This window comes from Monodon monoceros, unplaced genomic scaffold, assembly GCF_005190385.1.
Source record: "Monodon monoceros isolate NGI ecotype Baffin Bay Population unplaced genomic scaffold, NGI_Narwhal_1 Super_Scaffold_16, whole genome shotgun sequence".
NCBI classification, from domain to species: Eukaryota; Metazoa; Chordata; class Mammalia; order Artiodactyla; family Monodontidae; genus Monodon; species Monodon monoceros.
The window spans coordinates 7792560-7816313 of NW_021703772.1; the positions used below are offsets into that span (position 1 = coordinate 7792560).

The 23754-nt window shown below is 43.6% G+C and overlaps 1 protein-coding gene across 12 annotated transcripts in view; it reads right to left on the reverse strand.

The window, feature by feature from the left end:
- Positions 1-23754, reverse strand: part of DIS3L2 (DIS3 like 3'-5' exoribonuclease 2) — a 373313-nt gene that overhangs the window by 121050 nt on the left and 228509 nt on the right. Inside the window, exon 11 of one of the 12 annotated variants that reach the window (XM_029224428.1) lies at positions 8978-9050. The exons of 10 other annotated variants lie outside the window; for them this stretch is intronic. In XM_029224428.1, coding sequence (XP_029080261.1) covers positions 8992-9050 — 59 coding nt within the window. In that variant the 3' untranslated portion in view covers positions 8978-8991. Of the gene's footprint in view, positions 1-8977; positions 9051-13008; positions 13061-23754 lie in introns of those variants that run through there. One more of the 12 variants, XM_029224429.1, reaches the window with a different exon arrangement.

Here is a 23754-nt window from a genome sequence, read left to right on the forward strand (position 1 = left end):
GACCACTGTGTAAAGCCCACGCCCTCTGGCAGGCTTTCCCCAATGACCTAGACCAGGATCCCCCTCCCGACTTCTGTGTCTTCTTACGGCGTCTGACACCCTCCCTGCAGCCCTCCCCCGACCCCAACCCCCCACCGCTCACTGCAAGGGGGCCCTGAGGTAGGTACCCCCTCCCCACCCCCCGTAAGGGGGAAGCATGAAGGGCGGGGGAAAGCCTGAGCGCACAGCTGGTATATGACATTTACTGAATGAATAAGAAAATAAAAACATAGGGTAGATTTGTTGCCACTCCGGGTGGAAAGGGCTTGTAAACCCTGCCTGGTCTAACCGTGTAGAGTTAGATCCCCATACCTCCCCACACCGGGTCTTCCCAGAGTGTGTCCAACTTTCGCCTGCACACCTGACGTGCCTGAGAAACCACTACTCGCTAGTATAGTCCACTCCACCCTCAGACAGCAACGACAATGTAAAAAAAAGTCTCCCCCTGTAGAGCCAAAATACATCTTCCTAGAGTTCCCACTTGGTGGCCCAGTTCTATCCCATGGGGCTGCCCAGAACAAGCCCATCTCCTCAGAGGATAGCAGTCTGGCTTCGAGAAATGAGTGAAGTGGCAGATCTCTTCCAGCAGGGCAGGCTCTATTTTGGGGACAGCACCAGCTTTGAATGTTTACATAGTTAGCACGTAGCCCCCTGGATCTTCTCTCCTTCGGGCTAAATAGCCATGTGGCTTGGCTGTGAGTCACTATCAATCCTCAACATCCTCCTCCCAAACATGCTCCTAATAACCACCTACATTCACTCAATTAGCCGCTCAACACATACTTACTAGGCTCCTACTATGTGGCAGGTACTTTTTTTTCTAGGCCCTGGAGACATACAAGTAAACAAGATTGACAAGCTCCCTTCTTTTGTGGAGCTTACATTCTCATGGGGAGAGAAAGACAATAAGCAAACAAATAAATGATAAGATTACTTACCATAGTAGAAAGGACTTTGAAGAAAATAAAACAGGGTTAGGGGACTTCCCTGGTGGTCCAGTGGTTAAGCATCTGCCTTCCAATGCAGGGGACGCAGGTTCGATCCCTGGTCGGGGAACTAAGATCCCACGTGCCGCGGAGCAACTAAGCCCATGCCCTACAACCGGAGAGCCAGTGTGCCACAACTACTGAGCCCACGTGCCACTAGAGGGAAGCCCACATGCTGCAACGAAGAGCCCGTGTGCCACAACAAAAGATCCCACATGCTGCAACAAAGATCCCATGTGCTGCAACTAAGACCCGATGCAGGCAAATAAATAAATATTAACTAATGATAATAATAATAAAAATTAAAAAAAAAAACATAAAACAGGTGAGGTGATGAGAATGCCTGGGACCTACCTCGGATTTAGTTTGGAAAGGTCTCTCTGAGGAAATAGACTGAGACCTGTGTGTACAAAAAGGATGTCACATGATGACATGGGGGAGAGCATCCCGGGCAGGAGAACAACCAGAGCAAAGGTTTGAAGGTAGGAGCAAGCTGGGTGAATCTAAGGAACAGAAGATTGGAAAGGAGAGAAATGGAAGCTAAGAGGCTAGTGAGGTAGACGGTGGCCCAACGAGAGATGCCCTGATGGGCCAGGACGAAACATTTAGATTTTATTTCAAGTACAGTGGGAAACCACTGGGGAGTTTCAAGCAGAGAAATGACATTAGCTGAATATACCACACTCACTTCCTCATGCTGTCAGCGCCTCATCCTGCATACCATGGTTCTACGAATGCACCCGAGGTCACACTGGACTGAAAACAGCCTGAAGAAGACCACGATCTCTCAGGAATGGCACCGACAGGCAAACCAAGTCAAGCAATCCTTCAGTGACGTAATACGTTTGGTAAACAAAGGTAGATGATGAAAAGAAGCATGACCTACAAGACACACTGACACATGCAACAGATACTGGGCTTCCTGTCCCACAGACTGGTTTCTATCCAGTCTGCATGACGGGAACATGCTGCTTTTGCTTGGGTCACCCTCTTGACCTTGTGGCCAGTTTTCCCAACAACGTGAGTCTTAAGAAAGTGAGAAAACAGTGTTCTGAGAGCTCAGAAAGGGTAATACAACCAAGAGGACTGAGAGCAAGGGACTTCCTGGTGTCCAGACATCCCCAGCAAGGAGGGGCCTCATGTAGGGCACCACATCCAGCCAGAATGCAGGTCCTGACCTTATTTTGATCCCACTGAATTTTAGAGACAGACTCCATCGCTGAGAAGCAATTGGGCTTGGATCACCTTGTGGTCACACAACAAACTCCATCTTTTAGTTGGGGTAAGCAAATTCCCTTTGACTTTGGTGGAAACACTGATTGGACTGCCAGGTAAGAGGGACACCTCAAACTCTGACGTCTTCCAGTTCTGTGTGGTATTTGGTTATGTAATCAAATGCAAAAGTTGACCACTGGTACAGCAAGCCATGGCAGAAGTCCATGGCCATGATGTGGTGATGGTTTGAGAATATTTCAAAAGCTTAAAAGGAGTCAATGTAAAAAATTCTGGGACAAGTAAATCTGAATGCATTGTAAGGTCCCCAGGCATGAGAAGGGGGTTGTACAAGATGATTTCTTAGGTTCTCCTGAGGCCAGGATTTGAAGAGCCTGTGGACTGGTTTTTTTTTTGTATTTTCTTTTTTGCTACCCAGCAAAGGGTTAATGAGGAGCGTCAGTTACAAACTCCTTAACTGGTGACCTCACCCTCTGGAACCAAGCAGCTTAGAGAACCTTTTTCCTTCATTATTACAAAGGGCTCTATCAATCTGCAAGTACTCAACTAAACTGCCCACACAGCAATTTTTGTCATGTTCAATCTAATTCTCAGGAATCTAAGTTTAAATTTATATGAACAGCATGGAAGAGGAACACCCAGGTAGTAAATTCCACTTTTCCCCTTCCAAATGATTTGAGCGATGGCCTCCTTCATTAACAGGAAAGGAATGAGGAGCTGAACATGTGAGGCTGGCACACCCAACGTCTGGGAACTTCCAGGAGCGGGGAAAGCCCAGGTCAGCCGGTCAGACCTGCGACAGGGAGCCGAGCACTGGCTCATGAGAAGTTCTGAGTGCAGGAGGGCAGGCGTTTGATCCTTCCTCATTGCCAAAAGAGAGTGAAGTCAGAAGGGCCGAGAAGGACCTTTGAAGGCAGTTACGAAGTTAGCAGGTCCACGTAAGGGCTGGGAGTGGGGCGTGGGGAACGTGGGATGTGATTGGGGTGGACTGGCCACGGCTTCAGGGTTGACGGGGCTGCGAGAGGTAAACAAGGGGTTTCATTATACTATTCTGTCTGCTTTTGTGCATGTTCAACATTCTCTATCCAAAAATTAAAAAAAAAAAAGGTTTGTAGAGGTTGAAGTCAGGAAAGAAAAAAGTTGAAAAAGTAAAAATCCAGTTAAGTAAAACTAGCTACAAGCTTTAAAAGAAAGACAAGCCAACAGAGGCAGGAGAGGGTTACCACTTAGGAAGAACAGAATTAAAATGTCCCCAGTGATGATCTCTGGAGGCTGAGGATATGGGGACTGTTCCTTTCTACATCATACACATTTGTAATGTTTCCAGCTTTCAAAGGCTGGAAGAGGAATAAAGATTAAAAGTATAAAATAAAAAATGTAAACTGGCTTAAAAATGTCTGGAAAGAAATATATCAAGATGGTAACAATGGTTTTCTCTTGAGTGGTAGGATTATAACTTTCTCTTTCTGCTTATATATAAATTCTAATTTTTATATCATAAATGGGTTACTTGTTTCACAGTTTTGGGGGTTTTTTTAAAATAAAGAAACACCAACAAACTGCTGTTTTCCCCCTCAGCACCCACCCTATCCCTGATTCCCCACCACACAGCAAGAGAAAAGCACCACTGGCCACCCCAGGCAGTAGGCAGCAAAGAGCAGGTAGCAGCTCATCGGCCACCTGTCCCGGAGGATAACAGCAGCTCAGCACTTTGCAGGCAAGTTCTATGAAGGTGAGCTCAGTAAATGAAGTAGCAGGAACTGGTCATACCCCACCTCTGCTGAATAGGAAACAACTATTTCCATGCCAGAAATGTGACTCCAGTTTGTAGCAGCCTGAGGCTTCTGCCACCACTTTAGAGGTTCAGTGCGTATGGTCACCATGAGGAACCTATTTCTCTTGCCTGCAGGAGCGCAGCGAGGCTTGCAGGATTCCAGCAGACTGGCTTCCCAAAGATGTAAGTTTGAAAACCAAATTTCAGCATGTTTTCACACTCAACTGTGGATTTCTCTATTTTTAAAAAGCCTCTCTATTAACAAAACAATTACTAGATTCTTAAAAGCCAAATTTAAAAGAGATGTACAGTTTTCAAATGTAAACATCTATGCATATTAAATGCCTATTCACAAAATGTTAACTTATGAACAACTGCTTAATCCAATCCCAGCCTCCCTTTCAGCTAAAATTAAAGCAACTTTCATAGTTACCTTGAATTCTGAGATGTAAAAGCTTCTAAAAGCTTTATATCCTGGTGACAAAACCCCTTAGTGGCTTTTCTCTCATTCTGGGCAAGTCTGTTTGCGTTTGTTATTTTTTCACCATACCTAATCAGCTCTTTTGGGATCTAATTACTCAGTTTCATTAATTAATCTCTTTGCATTAAGGAGAAACTTTTCTAATTCCCTAAAGCTTCACAAAAGTTAAGCAAAAATTATATCCATAACTTATGCACATTCATGATATGAATCCACCATACTGGTTCTCCCATAACAATAGCGTGCCAACTGCCTGCTTGTTAGAGCACTTCATTTGAATTTGTGTTAATTCACTCTATGCTCCCAATGCTATGACACAGATTTCTTTCTACAGATGAGGAAACTGAGGCCCAGGCAGGTCAGACTCCCAAAACTAAGCTCTTAACCCTTACTTTATGGGATGTGCCCCTTAGTGCCAGGTACCTGACTAACTTATAATTGCTTCTTTCTCAACTCCTGCAGGCTATGAGCACTCTCAATGTAACATTTAAAAAGGATTATACGGTGACTTTGCAGAACACACATTTTAAGACCATGTATGGGAACAATACATATTCACCGAAATAAAAACCCTGTCACACACTCCTGTAACAAATGGTCACTTTCTATTTTTAAATTATCCATGTATCAATTGCGGTTATGACTCAGTTTTCATATAAAATATCCTGAACTGCTAAATTTTCTAGGTAACTAAATGCCAATCCTTTAATCATCAATTGTTCATAGTTTTAGTACTTCTGGATGGAAATCCTCTATAAATGTATTACATACTTCCTTTTCTTAATAGCAGTATATAATTCAATATTAATAACTTAGTGGCACTAAAATGAACATTTCTGTTGCATTTTGCAATAGATGCTGGTGTGGTACAGTAGGGCAAAGATGTCCCGTCCTCAGGACACACTCTCAAATTTACTTGTCACCTCCATCACTGAAATGGAGTAAAGACTCTTCAGATGCAAAACCTCCTGGCCAATTATAACAACAGTTATCACTGATTAGACCTGGCAAATGGAAGATATTCAACTATTTCTTGATTAAATGAACCAGCTTCACATAAGTTTTATGGAGTATGTACTATTAATATTCATATTTTACAGATGAAAACATTCAGGCTCAGAGAGGTTAGAAAATTTGCCCGACGTCACACAGTAAACATCAGAGCTAGGATTAGAGCACTGTTGGACTCCAGTATCAGTGTTCTTAACTATCATGCCATAGGGCCACACGGTACAGCCTTTTCCTATGGGGTTTTTATCATTCCACAGTTATCAGTATCCCTTGGCTTTTGGTTTCATAGCAGCTTGAGATTTCACTCATATACAATTCACTCAAAGTGTACAATCCAATGGTTTTTAGTGCATTCAGAGTTGCACAACCAACACCATAATCAATTTTAGAACATTTCATCACCCTAAGAGAAACTCCATATCTGTTTGTAGTCACTCCCTATTTCTCCGCAACCTTCCTAACCACAGGCAACCACTAATCTATTTTCTGTCTGTGTAGATCTGTCTATTCTGGACACCTCATTTGAATGGAATCTTATGATACGTGTACAGTCTTTTGTGATTGTCTTTCACCTAGCATAATGTTTTCCAGGTTCCTTCATGTTGTAGCCTGCATCAGTACTTCATTTCTTTCCATGGCTGAATATATTTCATAGACATTTGGGTTGTTTCCACTTTTGGGGTACTCCTTCACTCTTTAAAATAAACTTTTTTATTGAGGCATAAAATACATAAAGTATGCAAACCTTAAGCATGCAGTTCAGTGAATTTTTATAAAGTGAACACCTCCCTCCCCCACCAGTTCAAGAAATAGAACATAATCGGAATTCCAGAAGCTTCTCTTGTGCCTCCTCAGTCTCTATACTCACCAAAGATAACTACTTTTTCTGACCTCTATAATCTATAACCATAGGTCAGTTCTGCCTCTCTTTGCACTTTACATAAATGGATTAGTACAGTATGTATTTTGTGTGTGTGTATCTGGCTTCTTTTGCTCAATGTTTTTTTTTTTTTTTTCCCCCGGTATGCGGGCCTCCCACTGTTGTGGCCTCTCCCGTTGCGGAGCACAGGCTCCGGATGCGCAGGCTCAGCAGCCATGGCTCACGGGCCCAGCCGCTCCGCGGCATGTGGGATCTTCCCCGACCGGGGCACGAACCCGCGTCCCCTGCATCGGCAGGCGGACTCTCAACCACTGTGCCATCAGGGAAGCCCTCAATGTGTGTTTGAGATTCATCCATGTTGCGTCTGAATTTACTCTGTACCATTGCTGTGGAGTATTCCATTGTAAGAGTATAGCACAATTTATCCATTTTATTGTTGATAGAGACTTGGGTTGTTTTTAGTTTTTGCTATTATGAATAATGCTGTTATGAGCATTCTTCTACATATGTACTCCTTTCTGTTGGGTATTTATCTAAGAATGAAACTGCTGGGTCATGGAGTATGAATCTATTCAGCTCTATTACATACTGTACAACAGTTTTTCAAAGTAGATGTACCTGACTTTTCCCCTATTCAGTGTATGAGAGTTCTAATTGATCCATATCCCCACTACATTTGGTATTGTCAATTTAAAAATTTTTTAGCTATTCTTATAGGAACATAGCAATATCTTACTGTGGTTTTAATTTCCATTTTCCCTGTGGACTAATGATATTAAGCATTTTTCATATGTTTTTGGCAGTTGGCTATCTTCTTTAGTAAAGTGCTTGTTCAGCTCTACATATTCTCAATAAGAGTCTTTTGCTGGGGAGATATATATATATATATATATATATATATATACATACACACCATATATATATATATAAAACAAATAACTTCTCCTTCTCTATGACTTGCCTTTTCACTATCTTAATGGTGTCTTTTGATGAACAGTTCTTAAATTTAATGAAATATAATTTATCACTCCTTTCCTTTACGGTTAATGCTTTCTGTGTCCCACTTAAGAAATCTTTGCTAAGGTCATGAGTTTATTTTTCTATGTTATGTTCTAGAGAAGTGTTAACACTTCTAGAAGTATTAATGTTTTACCTTTCACACTATGGGCCACATGCAACTGATTTCTATGTATGGTGTGAAGTAGGAGTCAAAGTTCATGGTTTTTTTCCATATGGATATTCAATTGATCCAGCACCAGTGACAAACCCATCCTTTCCTTACTACACTGCAGTGACACCTTTGTTGGAAACCAGGTGATCATACATGTGTGGGTCTGTTTCTGGATTCTCTATTCTGTTCCCACTTTGACTTTTGAACAGCAATTAAATATTTATTATTTCAGCATAAGCTTACTAAAATTCCATATCAATTTTAATCTTTCCATTTTTATATTAATAATAATTTTCAGTGAGCACTTACTTTTTATCTGGCACAGTTCTAAGTACCAGGGATTATCTCATTTAATCTTCCAGGCAATTTAAAATTAGCCGTTATTATCCCTGTTTTACAGGGTGGGAAATGTGAGGCCTAGAGAGGTTAATTCTTACCTCCAGAATATGGGCTGTGCTCCTTTTATTTTGTTGTCACACTATCTACTTTTGTGGAAAAGCATCAGTAGCATATGCAACTTTAGGCATTTATTGCTAATATCTTTAAAGCTAGGTTGTGTTTTTGCAACAATAGGCACAAATGGAGCTTTGCTCCTTTAGCTTTTCATATACTCAGTATTTTGGAACTGCCAGACACCTGAGAAACTGTCTAGTCCAAACACATATATAGCTGGGGAAAGAGATTTTCAGAGAAATCACAGACATGCCCAAACTTACATGATGCAGTAGAGGCAAAGATGAGACAAGAACCCAGTTCTGCTCCTATTCCAGTGCTCTTTCTGGGACCACAACTGCCTCTCATCACGCAATGAGTGTGTTGGATCACTGAGGCTTCTTAGCTGGCTTCCAGGTTTACCTTGGTGCCAGATACTTGAGGATGCCTGAGTGGTGGGTGCCAGATTATCTTGGCTTTAATGAGCAAGGAAACTGGAACCAATCAGCAGAGCTGGAAGCAGATGAACAGGCCATAATCCAAATTTGGTTTAACAAGGTGCACTGAGACATCCATGAAAAAAAGAGAATTTCCAAAGCCCAGACCCCACAGGAATCAGGCTAGCAAGATTTGAATGGAACATAGGAATAAGACTTAGAGGGGTGGGGCTGTGTCTCCACTTAATCTTTCCATTTCAATTCTGTGTCCTCAAAACAGGAACTCATTGGCAAGCATCCCAGAAGCCCACTTCGATGCCAGAGGCTTTGCATGACTATTCAGTTACTTGGATTTTTTGAGTCAAGGTACGATTCAGTAAAAAATGACCATACAACAAGGACAGTTAAAACTGTTCACTCACCAATGCCCCAGATGAATGGAGAAGACATGCACCTCCTTATGAGCTGATGGTTCTACAGAATTCTCCATTTCTCTTCCCAGGTTCATTATCAAGGGCCAGGCTATGAAAATAGGATTTGTCTGAGATCAAGTACTTGGGTTGCCTGGTATTTGCCTGAGGTCAGAATGCCCTCTGACATAAGCGACTGCAAGAGGAAAAATCAGTGTTTCAAAACCAGGATTAGAAATGATTTTACAGAGGAGTGTAGGAGGAATAGTATTCGAAGCACCGGGCATCATAAAGATGTCAGAGACAAAACCCAGAAATGTATCCAAGTAGAAAACGGCCCTGAAGTGGAATTTTTCTTTTTCAAAATCTATGTTAGAGTTATCAGGGGTTCTCCTCTCGAATACAAGGAACAGATTTTAAAAACAATTTAATTTTTGATTAAATTAAATGTTGCACATAGGTTTTTTTTGTTTTGTTTTTTTGCTTTTTGTTTGTTTTCTTGTTTTGGCCACGCTACATGGCTTGCAGGATCTTACTTCCCCGACCAGGGATCGAACCCGGGGCCCTGGCAGTGAGAGAACTGAGTCCTAACCACTGGACTACCAGGGAATTCCCATAAATCTTATTTTTAACCTACATGTGGGCATATGTTTCTAACAGCTAACAGATTAAAATTTCCTAATTATTGAATAAGTGTGAGTTGCCTCTTACACTATAGTATTCGATATTTAGGAAGGCCAACCCTTTGAAACACGGTACTTCAGGGTTCAGTTTGTTGAAGTGAACGAAACAGGGAAAAGCATAACCAATGGGCTAAGAAAATATGAGGAGCTGAATCTGGGGGTTTAAATTAAGGTACTGAGTCTGAGATGAAGTCAAATTCCGAAAGGCTAGAGAAGGCCTGACACGAGAGATCAACTGCAAGACCAGTAGCTAGAAAGCTGAGGAAGACAACTCAAGGTGAGAAGAATGGTTGAAAGGAGTGGTCCAGTACAAAAAGGGCAGGCAAGCGCCAGGCTGCCTCCTGAGGGTCTCGGGAGAACAGGAGAACATACAGGATTTACATCTCTATACATGTATCTGTCCCCTTGGCCCTCCTGCAAGGCAGGACAGAAATGGAATTCCAGCAGGTCCATATAGCAAAGGGCCGTGATGCTCTCCCCATGGTGCTTAAAGTAAGACTGGATTGTAAAGCCTATTTTCCCACGCAATGACCTAAGTGACAAGAGCCTAGGATTCAGTCTTTCTATCCCTGGTCAATAGGGAGTTTGTGTGGGCATGGGGTATAAGGTGGGGTCCCACCTGAGTTAAGGATTGCAAAGAGTCCTTTGCAATAAAATACCCTGTGCACGGTTAGAAGTGGTGCAGAGCACAAAGTGATGTAATGCTTTAAGTCACCTCAGGGGCCAGTGCTATGTATGTGGCAGGAGAGGAGCAGACTAGGTCTCCTACTAGATGTATAACCAAATGATCTCTGGCTTCTGTTAGTGTGCAGCAATTACACTGCCACTGTAGTGCACTGGCAAGACAATTCTCGTGTTGGGGCTTGCAGGGTGAGACATAGGCATATGCTTCTCTAAAGGAAATGAACCTTCCTAATGTTACTCTTTCTGGGAAGGGGCACGTCCTCAGATGGGAAGTGCAAAATGAAAGAAGGAGGCCAAGGTGTCTTTCCAGAAGCTCTGAGGTCTAGACTTCTAAGGGCAGATGTTGAGGTGGGCGCCCGGGTGATGCTCAGTGTGGGGACAGGTCAGAACCTAGGTGGGCCTGGATCAGGGAGCAGTGGAAAGCAGGACACTTCTTGATGCTTTGTTACTCTCCGTTGCTCTTCCTTTTGCTACCCTCTTAAGGTTTAAGTAAAGTCCTGTTCAAAAGTCTAGTTTCAGTTGTGCTTGAGGTACTAAGCAAAGGATTATGGGCACCATACTTGGACCAAAGTGATGACAAGTCCTCTCAGCACCCAGGTCAGTGGGCAGAGGGAGTCATGGTTAGTAAGGAGGAAGGGGATGTCCAAATGGAGACTATCCATGTGGTCCAGCTATCCTCCCCACCCGGGAATCATTCCTCTACTGCTAATCTCTGGTAATCTGAGTTTCTTTTATTAGACAAGGTAGTTTCCTTTTTGATGGTATCTTTGTAATAAAGGCTTTCAACCATTCTTGGCTCTCTGGTGAATAGCCTGTAGGTCAACATGGATCATATTTCAGAGTTAGGTACTCCTGGGTAGTATGAGGAAAGAAGCAGGGGTAGAAACCCAAAGTCCTATGTAAGGGGGTATTTCGTGTGGAAGGCAATGACAGAGGTAAACTCAGCCATGAGGAAATAGGTAACTCACTCAACCTTCAAGCATTAAGGAAACATGACATCAAGTATATTCTGATTTAGGCCATTCATCTGGCCACTAATCTGGGAGAGGGTAACAGAAGGTATTTAAGATTTCTAAACATACTGAATTTTTCTTAAGTTAAAAATGTTTGTGCACTTATTCTCATTTAACTGTATTGTGACCCAAGAACATGATCTGTATGATACCAATGACTTTTTGAAATATGCTTAATGCTTTAATACAAAGTCAATTTTTATATATGTTTTCTCTTGAGAAACACTTGAGAACACTGTGTAATCTTCATTTCTGGGTATTATACTTAGTTATTGGTTATTAGAGCTAGCTTGCTAACCGTGCTGTTCAAATTTTCTGTAGTTTTACTGAATTTCTGGTCTGTTTGAACTATCATTTCCTGGGAAAGGCATATTAAATTAACCCACTATGATGATGAATTTATCAATCTCTCCTCATATTTCTGTCAACTGTTGTTTTAATATATATTTTGAAGCTATAGCACTTGGTAATATGTTTAGACACTATCTTTTCTAATGAACTGATCCTTCTAATTATCATTTAGAGACTCTCTATATATTTAGTAATGTTTTCTATCTTAAAAGCTATTTGTCAGACATCATAAAAAATATGCTAGCTTTCTTTTGCTTAGTACATTACTGGTATAGCTTTTCCCACCTTTTTACATTTAATCTTTGCGTCTTCATGTTTTAAGTGTGTGGTTATAAACAGCATATAGCTAGATTTCTCCAGTCTAACAGTCTTTGTTTTTTAACTGCAGAGTTAAATTTGATGTGCTTATTAATTTTTTTTTGGTACTTTAATATGTGCTTTTTATATGTCCTGTGCTCTCTACCACTTTGGAAGTTATTTACTGTATCTCTATTATTATTTAAAAGATATTTGAAACACTTATGGAACATGAACACTATAACATATATGATATAAAATACAAAATAACACAGAAACTGAATATTAAAAAGTGTATCTTTATATGTTCCCAATTCGGTTATAACAGAATTAACATGCCAAATGTTTTTCAAACATTGATGATTTTTCGAAAAAGACCTTAATTTGACAATTAATAGCACTCTAATACTATAAAAATGAAAATGAGATCTAAGAGCAATGTTTGATATTTTGTTTCTACTTTTTAAGATTTACATTTTGGCAGGGCCAAAAGTGGAAACAGGAATTTTTGTTATTCAAGTAAATGAATTATGTGTTTTACTATGACATGCATTACAGAATTTGGTTATTTGTCTTGTGTGTTTCTTTGGTGAGTAGAGGGAGCTTCTACTGCTACAGTTATAACAGATAATGCTCACATTTTGATACAGTACTTGTACCCACAATTATGTTCTTGTAGCAAGTCATCTTCTCCCTTCCCGTTATCTCTGAACATTTTGTGAAGCTAATCTTTATAGGCTCAATTTTTTAAACTTTCTCCCTTTTTATTATAAGCACTTAAAGCTAGAAAATTTCCTCTACGTATTGCTTTAGCTGCACCCTTGCATGTTTCATAACTTTTCTGTATGTTTACTTTTACTAGAACTTTTATCTTTGGCAAATCTTTAAGGCTTTGGTTAAGAGCTAATTCTTCTGGAAAGGATATGCTTATGATTCTGACTGGTTTCTAGAAACATTGTCCATTTGGTGCCACTTTAAACTAGATACTTGGCTTGGAATTTTATGGGCCATGCAGGTAGTATTAATTCAGGTCCTGAGCAAACTTTCTGGGTCACTAGACATTAGAAGATACCATTAGCTGCTTTGGCACATACCTCTTTCTTTGGTTATCTGCTCTTGTTTCATTCCTGGCTTCCAAGGGCTGGAAAGACCTTTCTTGCCAGCTCAGCCATACATTTCTAAAAGATGCATCATTTTAAAGAGTTTTATTGAAGAAGAGTTCTTCAGGCTATCCATTCTATGATATTACTGGAAATGTAAGCCCTATGCAAAACATAGTGTATATACACATTTGTGCATTTTTTTCTGAGGAGAGACTGTGACTCTAAAGAGATTAAAACCACTACCATACATTCTGTTTCAGCCTTATACAAACTAAAATAGCAAATTCTACCTGATGTTTTACAGATCTCCAGGCAAGAGGAAAATCTACAGATAACCATGTAAAGTTGATTTCCAGTCTTAAACTATAATTCAGAAAGATATATGCATCCCAGTGTTCATTGCAGCACTATTTACAACAGCCAAGACACAGAAGCAACCTAAATATCCACAAACAGATGAACAGATAAAGAAGATGTGGTACATATATACAATGGAATATTATTCAGCCATGAAAAAGAAATGAAATAATGCCATTTGCAGCAACATGGATGGACCTAGAGAGAGATTATCATACTAAGTGAAGTAAGCCAGACAGAGAAAGACAAATATCATATGATATCACTTATATGTGGAACATAAAAAAAAAAAAAAGATACAAATGAACATATTTACAAAACAGAAACAGACCCACAGACAAAGAAAACAAACTTACGGTTTCCAAAGGGGAAAGGAGGGGGAGGGATAAATTAGGAAGTTGGGAGTAACACATACATACTACTATATATAAAATAGATAACCAACAGGGACCTGTACTCAATATTTTGTAATAACCTATAAGGTAAAATAATCTGAAAAAGAATATACATACACACACACACACGCACGCACACACACACACACGTATAACTGAATCACTGTGCTGCACACCTAAAGCTAATATGACATTATAAATCAACTATACTTTAATAAAATAAAATTAAATGAAATTTTTGAAAAAGTTGATTTGCATTCTCAAAACGTCACCTGATTTCTACATTCTGGAATTACCTTGGCATTACCTCCCTATACCAACCTAACCTCCAAACACTTCCAACAGAGGGTAATAAAAAACAAACTTTTTCAATTTCCGATGTCTCAACATGCTATTAATTAAGATCTATCTGCTAACAAAGGAATACTTGGATTTTTGTAATACCAACTTTTCTATTTCTCCAAACTAACAGATGACCGTATTGCCATCAAAGATGTACTTGGTTGTTAAAAAGCCTTTTCTCAACTAGCAAGCCTGTTTGCCAAAATAATTAAAGGAAGAAAAGTTCTGGCTTTTGCATCATAAATTGGTTTTCTGTTGTTGTTGTTATTGTCCTTCACTACCATGTTAAGGTTCATTCAGTAAGTAAATTTTATCAGAAAATTAGCACTCAATGAATTTGGAAATGGCAAGGATACAGACAGGAGGGAGACGGATAAAAATGACAATAAAAATGACAAATAAAACCAATAAACAACTTGCTGTGGAAGCCTGTAGGTATGCAGTGAGAAGAGTACTGCAGGCTATAGAAGAGACTCATGAAAGAAAATAATGGGGAAGAAGTGAGCCTCAGATATGCCAACTCACAGAGCTGCAGGACCAGATGTCATGATCATAATATATAATTCAGTTATCTTACAGTATCACTGAGACATGAGGAGATGGACTGAAAACCATGATTGTGATGAGGGAAAGGTACACCTAATTCTAAAGAAGTAGACATTGTAGGAGGGCATGCAGTGTAAGCTTATAGGTCAGCATAAAAGCCCATAAACAACCCACAAACTTAAGGGTCAAAGCACGGTGGAAATAAAAAGGGCAAGGTAAGAAACAGAAACAGGAGTGAAACGCTAAAAGTTTGTAACAAGATGCCTGGCTAGACCGATTAGATCAAGCGATTTTCAAATGCAGGGTACCATGCATGACACTCAGGATATAGAGATGTCCAAGGACTGCCCTGCTTTTAGGAAACAAGCAAAAAGGTGAATTAAATCCACAAGCAATGATATTTACTGCTGCATTAGGCACATGAAGAAAATATGCTGATAGGATAGGAACGGTTCATTCTGCCAGGAGGAAAGGAAAGCTCCGCAGAGGTTTCATCTTGCTGTTGAACGAAATTCTGACACAGAAGTAGGAAGGGAGGCCAGGCATTCTAACTGGGGGGCAAAGGGCAGGCAGAGGCTGGGAGGCAGGGTAGAGTGAAGTGGATATGCAAAGCCTAGAGTGGCCAGACGCCATTAGGGGCGCGTGCGGCGTGTGTGTCTGTGTGTGTGTGTCTGTGTGTGTGTGTCTGTGTGTTGGTCGAAGTGGCATTGGGAGGTGGGGAAGGTGGAAGAGGGGGCTGGGGAACTAATCTTAAAAGACTTTGATAACAAAGCTCTGCTAAGAAATGTGGACCATTCTGTAGGTACGAGAAGATTTTCAAGCAGAAAAGTGACATGATCTGGTCTTCGTGTGTACATAAAAGAAAACTGGGCTTCCCTGGTGGCGCAGTGGTTGAGAGTCTGCGTGTCGATGCAGGGGACACGGGTTCATGTCCCGGTCCGGGAGGATCCCACATGCCGCGGAGCGGCTGGGCCCGTGAGCCATGGCCGCTGAGCCTGCACGTCCGGAGCCTGTGCTACGCAACGGGAGAGGCCACAACGGTGAGAGGCCCACGTACCACAAAAAAAAAAAAAGAAAACTAACTGGGCAGCAAGGTAGAGGGCGCACAGCGGGGGAGGGGAGATTATTGACAAGGCCATGACAACAGTGCTGAGAGGAAGAGGAATCAAATGTGATTCCAGGATTCCCATTTTTTTTTTTTTTTTTGCAGTACGCAGGCCTCTCACTGTTGTGGCCTCTCCCGTTGCGGAACACAGGCTCCAGACGCGCAGGCTCAGCGGCCATAGCTCACGGGCCCAGCCGCTCCACGGCATGTGGGATCTTCCCGGACCGAGGCACGAACCTGTGTCCCCTGCATCGGCAGGCAGACTCTCAACCACTGCGCCACCAGGGAAGCCCCAGGATTCCCTTTTTTAAAAAAAACTTTGGTTGACTAAGTGGTAGGTGATGATGTCTTTATAAAAGTAAAGGACGGAGAAGAAACAGGTTGAGAGGGGAAGCAAGGTCCCAGCGTCCTTGTCCTGGTGCCCACCATGTTCTCCCTCTCAGCAAACCCCCAAATTTGTATCATTGCAACTTTTGCTCCCACACCTAGAAGGCTAAAGAAAATCACCCAGGCTTGGTAGTATTCCAATTCAGCACACATGAACAGTGTTTGGGAAGGCCTTGTATGATCGGTTTCTGGTCAGCTCCCCCATCCAAGCCCTTTCACTATCCCCTGCTCCCCATACACAGCCCCTTCCCCAACTGCCCTCAGCAGGAGGGCCGCTTCCTCTCACAGCTGAAGTAGCTATTATCCAGGGTTAATACTCGGCAGCGGCCCATTCCCTACGTCTTGCTTCTCTGCCTCAAGGGAAGAGGTGTTTACCCTCCATGTCTTGGCCTCACTTTCCACTTATACTCTGAATTCACTCCCACCTTCTTCTTCAAGGCCTTGCAAAATCGTCAGCTCCTCTCACTCCTATATTTTCAACTTCTCCTTCTCCAAGCTGTCCTGTCCTCCCTGCCACTCATAGGTTTCATAGCCAAGCTTCTTATGGAAAGCCACCTCCATTCCTGTTTTCCACTCCCTTCTCCACCACCTGCAGTCTGGCTTCCCCTCCTCAAAGCCACTGACACTAGTCTCTCAAGGTCGTCAATGATCTCCTGGTTGCCAAACCCAAAGACTTCCCAGTTCTCTCTTACCTGACTCTCCTACAGCCTTTGTGGCTTTTCTGCATTTAGCCTGCTCTGCCTGCCCCCTCTCCCTTCTCTCTCCTTCGCCTCCAGGCTCCCTGGCCTCACCTCTCGGTTATTTTCCACATCTTCCCAGGGGCCCAGCGGGGTCCTCTTCTCAGTCTGTGACTTCTCCTGGGCCACCTCTCCCAGGCCCATGTACTGATGACTCCCAAATCTCCACTTCCAGCCCTAACTCCTTTGACTTGTCCCCTTCGTATTTCTACCTGGATGATTCTCAGGGACTGCAAACCCAACATGTGCTTATCTCTGAACGTACCACCTTCCCCCCAAAACCAGCTCTCCTCAATATTTCCTATTGAACGCCATTATGTTCTGCCTACTGCCCAAGCCAGAAACTTAGATGAGATTCTAGATTCTTCTCCTACTGCCAATATCAAAAGTTTACAAACTTATTCACTCATTCAGCCAACATTTCCAGGTGTGTCAACTATGTAACACACAGTGTGCTGGGCACTGAGGGTTCAACAGTGAACAAGAGGACATCCCTTCTCTCGTAAAGCTTACCATCCAGGAGGACAGACCCACAAGAGTACCTTAAAGGGAATCAAGAAGCAGGGGGTGGTGGGGTGGGGAGAAGACTGTGGCAATAGGGTGGTCAGGAAGGGCCTCCTTGAGATGACATCTGAGTAGAACTTAGAGTAGTGAGGGATCTGGGAGAAGGGGGATCCGGACAGAGGGAAGAGAAAGTACAAAAGTGTTGAGACAGGAGCTGCCTGGCATGTCTGGAGGACAACACCATGGCCATGTTGGCTGGAGGAGGGCAGGTGAGACAGGGACTGTGGGGAACAAGGTTGGAGAGGCAGTTAGAGACTGCAGTAGGAAGATTAGAAAAAGCAAACAAACAAACGAGCCAGCAGTACATCCCAGGAAGGACTTGGGTGTTTATCCTCAGCAGGACGAGAAGTCTTGGAGGGACTGGAGCGGGGGGGGGGGGGGGGGGGGGGGGGGGGGGAAATGACCTCATCAGATCTACATTTTACAAGGACTGCCTTGGCTTCGATCCGTGGGAAGAAAAGGCCGACACGAGAGAGCAGTTAAGAGGCTCCCGCAGCGGCCCGGACCCCAAGTCCTGTCCTGATTTCCTGTCCTGGCTCTTGCCTCCCTCCAGTTCTGGCTCCTCGGCCTCTGCCTTGGTTGGGGCACTTGCTGCCTCTCAGAACTCAGACCATCTTAACACCGCGCTCAGTCCAGACTCCTCACTGCCGCCACACAGATCTCTCCCACCTGTAAGTTGGATCCTGACTCTCTCCTGCTTAAAGCTCTTTGCTTCCCATTACACTCAAGATAAGAGTCCCACTCCGAAAGGGAGCCTGCGTGCCCCTTTCCGGTCTTATGGCACAGGCTCCTCCCACCCCCTCACGGTGCAGTCACGTTGACTTCCGGTTCCTTTTGGTGCCGAAGTCTTTGTACCACAGGGCCCACACACACTCTGTTCCCTTAGCTTAAAACGCTCTTCCTCCCCACTTCCTCTTCAACCTGAGGTTTAAATACTGCAGTCCGTCTCCCCACACCCACTCTCCATGATGTCTAAACTTTCTAGCAGGGCCTACAAAAGAATTCATGATCTCCTCCCTGCTTTACCTACGACTACCACCCCACTTGAACCTCACGGTCCAGATATTTCAAGTTCTGTGTGGTTCCCTCCAAAATACCATGTATCTGGCATCCTGGGACTTTGCACACACTCTTCCCTCTGCCTGGGAAGCCCCTCTCCTCTCGGCAGCCTGTGAATACCACCAGAGACTCACTGAGCGCCTGCTCTGAGCCTCACACTGCCAGGCGGTGTATGGTGGGAGGATAGATAAGAAACAAGATAGTCAATAGCACGTCAGTGGGTGATGAGTGATGAGGAAAAAAGTAAAGCAAGGATGGTGGAGAGTGGGTGGGAGGGGAAGAAATTAGAGGCAGAGTGACTAGGGAAGGCCTTACTGAGAGAGCGACCCACCTGATCTCCACTCAGCCACACGGCTCTCCAGGGAAAGAGCAATGCAGGCAAAGGGAACAGAGCGCAAAGGCTGAAGAGCACAGAAGCAAGGGGACTGGAGACTCCCATGAAGCGAGGGAGCAGAGAAGAAGAGTTAAAGAAGGCAACTAGAGAAAAGTAGTCCAAAAACTACAACCAAGAGCAAGTAGAGGGGCTTCCCTGGTGGCGCAGTGGTTGAGAGTCCGCCTGCTGATGCAGGGGACATGGGTTCGTGCCCCGGTCCGGGAAGATCCCACGTGCTGCGGACCGGCTGGGCCCGTGAGCCATGGCCGCTGAGCCTGCGCGTCCGGAGCCTGTGCTCTGCAACGGGAGGGGCCACAACAGTGAGAGGCCCGCGTACCGCAAAAAAAAAAAAAAAAAAAAAAAAAAAGAGCAAGTAGAGCCCCCTAAGTCCAAAGAAGAGTAGATGAAAAGCCAAACACTGCACATATGGTTTGCTGAATTGAAGTCAGGGACAACCTGTGTCACTGAACTTTCTGAAGCCACATAGCAGAGGGAGTAAGAAATAAATGGGAAGCAGGAAAGGAGCCGCAGCAAGTAGACTGCTCTTCAAGGTGTCCTGATGGACAAAGGAAGGTGTGAACACTCCTGAGGCTGTAGGGGGCTGAGGAAGGTCTTACAGGATGGAGACTTAAGTTTGTGAGAGGAGGAAGCCAAACCAAATGGAAACATAAAGGGGCTGCGGTGAATGCCTGGTGGGGTAAGATCTTCCCAGAGGTGAGAACAGAGCCCAGGAAGAGGGTTTGGCCTGGCTGCTGCGATTTGCTGGAACCTTGTACTCGTAAGCTCCAGGACGCCCACCCATGCTCTCTTCCTTCCCAGCAACAGATCCAGAGCCTTCGTCTCTGCTCTTCGCTCATTAAAATTACTACCATCCATCCTATTGCTCAGGCTCTCCAGCCTAAGCCAGGGGAGCACAGTCTTTCCAGCTCCCACTTCCTCACTGCCTCCAAAGAAGATCACTCGTGACAAGAACTCTCAGCAGGTGACACATACAACCATACGGGGAAGTCCAGAGTGTAGGAATTCTGTGAAATTCGTACAGACTTTCTCCTAGTCTCTTGTTCCTATTTCCTAAGTGAGAAGGGCTCCCAGGAACAGAGCTGCCTAGTCCATCCTCCTCAGGGAAGGGAAAGGGAAAGCCAGACAAGAGGCAAACCAGCAGGAAGTCTGGCGCCCCCTACAGCAGGGCAGGTAGTGTGCATTCCCGAGGTCCCTCAGGCTGGATGACCTGAGCACTTTCTCATACCTGGACAGTAGGACACATCCCTCTTACTTTGAGTCAGATGGCTGCCCTCTGTGGGGGTGGGAAAGACGAGCAGGTAGCTGAGCACAGGGGTGCGCTCCTTGGGTGGGATTTTCGTGGTTCAGAGGTGAAGGCGGCAAGGAGGAGAGATGGGTAAGAGGGATACGACTCTGGGTATCCAGCCCAGGCAATCCATCAAGACTTCTGCTAAGTTATCGTTAAGGTGTAAATTCCAATTTCCAAAAAGCCTCAAGGATGAATGGATTTGTTTATTTATTCTTAATTCATTCATCCATTCACTCATTTCCCCCCAGTGGTTTTCAGTATACTCAGAGTATAACTCTGAGCTAGTAATTTCAGAACATTTTCATCACCCCCCAAAGAAACGCCAAACCCATTAGCAGTCAGTCCCCACTCCCCCTTTCTCCAATCCTTCATTTCTAAGGTCTGGCTAGGATAACCCTGCCATGTTCAATGGCAGAGCACTCATTACAGAACAAAACATTAGAGAAACAAGATGCCAGAGAAGCAGGGAACATCAATTTCCTGTAGGATCTGTTGTGAGCCTGAATCAACTAAAAGCTGAATAAAGGTCCTGACTTGTCTGACTGATAATTTCCTCTCTCAGAGACTAGAACAAAGCAATAATGCAGGTTTAACTGAACAGAACAGGTGGCTGGAAGTGGCTGGGAGAGAGTCACTGTGGCCTGGCAGCCAGGGAGGAGAAGTCTGGATACGGGCAGCCATTTACCTCAGAGCTCATAAAGGCAGAAGTAACACCGTGACATGGGAAATGGGCTCAAATTTAATACGCTACAGGACATAGAAAAATATACAGGATGCTTAACTGGGAAGCTGTAATTCAGATATACATGACAGCCATTATCTAGTATCTGAGGAGTTGTCACATGAGAGACGAGACTTATTCTATAGGCTCCCAAGGGGCATGCATGGGACCAATGAGTGGAAAATTACAGGAAGACAGTGGTATTTCAGATCATTACAGGGAAGGATCTCCTGATAGTCACGCAATCTTAAGGCCAAGTGGGCTGCCTGTAAGGTAGAGAGTTAAAGTGCAACCTGGATATTCAGTAAGTAGATGCTGTAGAGGTAATCTGAAAACCGGAGGGTGATGTGACAACTGTGGCACTCCCACACTTGAGCGGTGAGGTCAACTGTGCGGTGTGTTGCAAAGGTCTGTTACAGTAATCAAACACTGGAGTGTGTGAGTTACTGTCTTTAGGTTCTGGGTTATCATTATAACCAGTCTTACTCACTTACATTATTAAATACCTTCTTGAGCTAAAGTGAAAGACTCCATGTTAAAGTTAGCGGGCTGGTTAATGCTCATGGGAATGTTGCCCTCAAGTGTGTTTATAGGCTGTAAGAGGTGAAAAATTACCGGGCTAGATGACTGGTAGAATCTCTTCCAAAGCTGAGATTCCTCAAGGGTAGAGGGCACCCCCTCCTCAGCCTTCCAACCTAAACATGACCTACTGGGGAGCAGGTGTCACTGTGTTTCTGCAGAATTCACCTGCAGACCGTAATGTCTAAATCTCGCACCTATAGGAGATACTGGTAACAAGTCCTGGGGGTTCATCTGAACTCTACAGAAAGAGAGAGTAAGGACTAAATAAGTTACTTCTGTCTGTGCGTTTTATCTTCACAGAAGAGTCATTCAGATGATTTCAATGGGACCAAAGGAAAGTTTAACCTTTATATTTTCTTTAAATACAAATGGTTACAGATGACGTAAATATGCCCAGAAAACATTATTTGCTTTTTGAAACATTAAACTTTTTTTCCTCTAAGCAAGAACTGACATGAACTGGTAACTACCAGAGCCTGAACTCAGCCAGCCTCACCCCAATCCAAGCTGGAACTGACTTTCACTTTTCATCTCCCTGGATAAATGGCCTTGGCGGAAACAGCTGTCACAAAGGCCAACTGTAGAAGTGCCACCATAAAAACGCTTGACTGCCCAACTCAGGCCTTTTCAGACTCTTCCCCGACTGCTCTGCCGTGTCCCTTTTCTGCTGCTCTGCCAAATGACCAGATGTTAATTACTCCCCTGGAATGCAAGAATAACTAAGCAGACGGGAGGTATCTGATCACCTGGTGCAGCGGCTACTGGGCAGCCTGTGATTTCTGGCACCTCATAATTTTTTTTATTACAAAATTTTTTCATTATGAACCTATTATTACCACATTATAAAAATTTGGAAACTAGGGAAAAGAGAAAAATCCCTTATGAACCCGTCATCCTAATAAAATCACTGTTTGCATTTTGCTGAGTTATCTACTCTTCTTCATGGCTCTCTGTATATGATTAGATGGACTGCACGCATTTAACCTCCTCTGCAGAGCACCTGCAGCAGCTTATATAAACACATATCATCAGACAGACAGCTCCATGCAGACATGCTCTCTCCGAAATCAGCTGCTCCTCCTGATTTCCCCATTTCTAACTTGTCGATTCCATCTCCTCGCCATCCAGGTTGAAACTTTTGCCCCGTCTTGGATTCCCCTCCCTCAACTCCAAATCCATTTCCACTGATTCTTTTCTGTCATTACCCCTTCTTCACAGCTGTCCTCCCCACCCCCATTAATAATAATGCCACCACCTCCAGTTCAGTTTCTTCTACCTACATCTCTAAACAATTATAATGTTTCTCTGACTCATTTCTCTGCCTCTACTTCCTCTCCTTTTCCTTCATCTTGCACTGCTAAATGGTTTCCCTCATTATGAATGCTCTCCCTGAACAGCACGTTGAAAACAATTGGTTTTCGACTGTCTGACAAAGCATATTCTTCGGTTGGAAATCTATAAACATGTACAACTTGTCCCCAGTCAATCCTTCCTGCTCCACCTTTTCCCTACACGAAGCCTCTGCTGGTAACCTGGTACCCTAGACACGACACGTAGCGTGCGGGGTGAGTGGGCAAGACACGTGCCTGTTCCCTGGCACCCCTGCAAGGGGGATATCATGTGAGCTGGCTGAGATGGGGTAACAGGGATTAGGCCTACCCTTCCACCATTAACGACTACAGACGTGCCAAAATAAATGTGGCAACTGTTTCCAAGCATTAGGCTACAAACAGAGCAGGGCTATGAAGCTGGAGAGAAAGGAAATACAGGAAGTGAGGTCCAGTGTCACCTGGCTTTCTGCCGGGGGTGGGGGGGCACTTTTCAACTGGGACTCAGAGAAGTGGATGTGAGAGTGATATGCCCAAGCCTCTCCATGCAGCAAAGATTGCTCAGGATATAAGAAACCAACGTAGTATTTGCTTTTTTAAGTAGGCTGCTTAAAGTTTAGATTTAAAAAATATATAATTCCTCTGAAATTTCCATGGGAACTTTTCTCTCTTTATGCTTTATCTTCCTTTCAATTTTCTTTAGTTGAAAACACTGAGCACAATTGCCCACAGTTTCAAGGAAGACTCACTAAAAGAAGATGAAAGCATTTCTGGGCAGTGATGTTTTCTGTCTCTCAGCTTTGTATCTACTGAGCCTCACTGTCTTTTATGGAGAAGAGACAACACGCTGAGCCCATGAAGTTTTGCATTAATGGAATATGTGAACATCTGTGCAGTGTTTGCCAAGACCAGGCCACTGGGCCACCAACACTGTGCAGGAGACTGAAGCCGCAAGATTGCATAC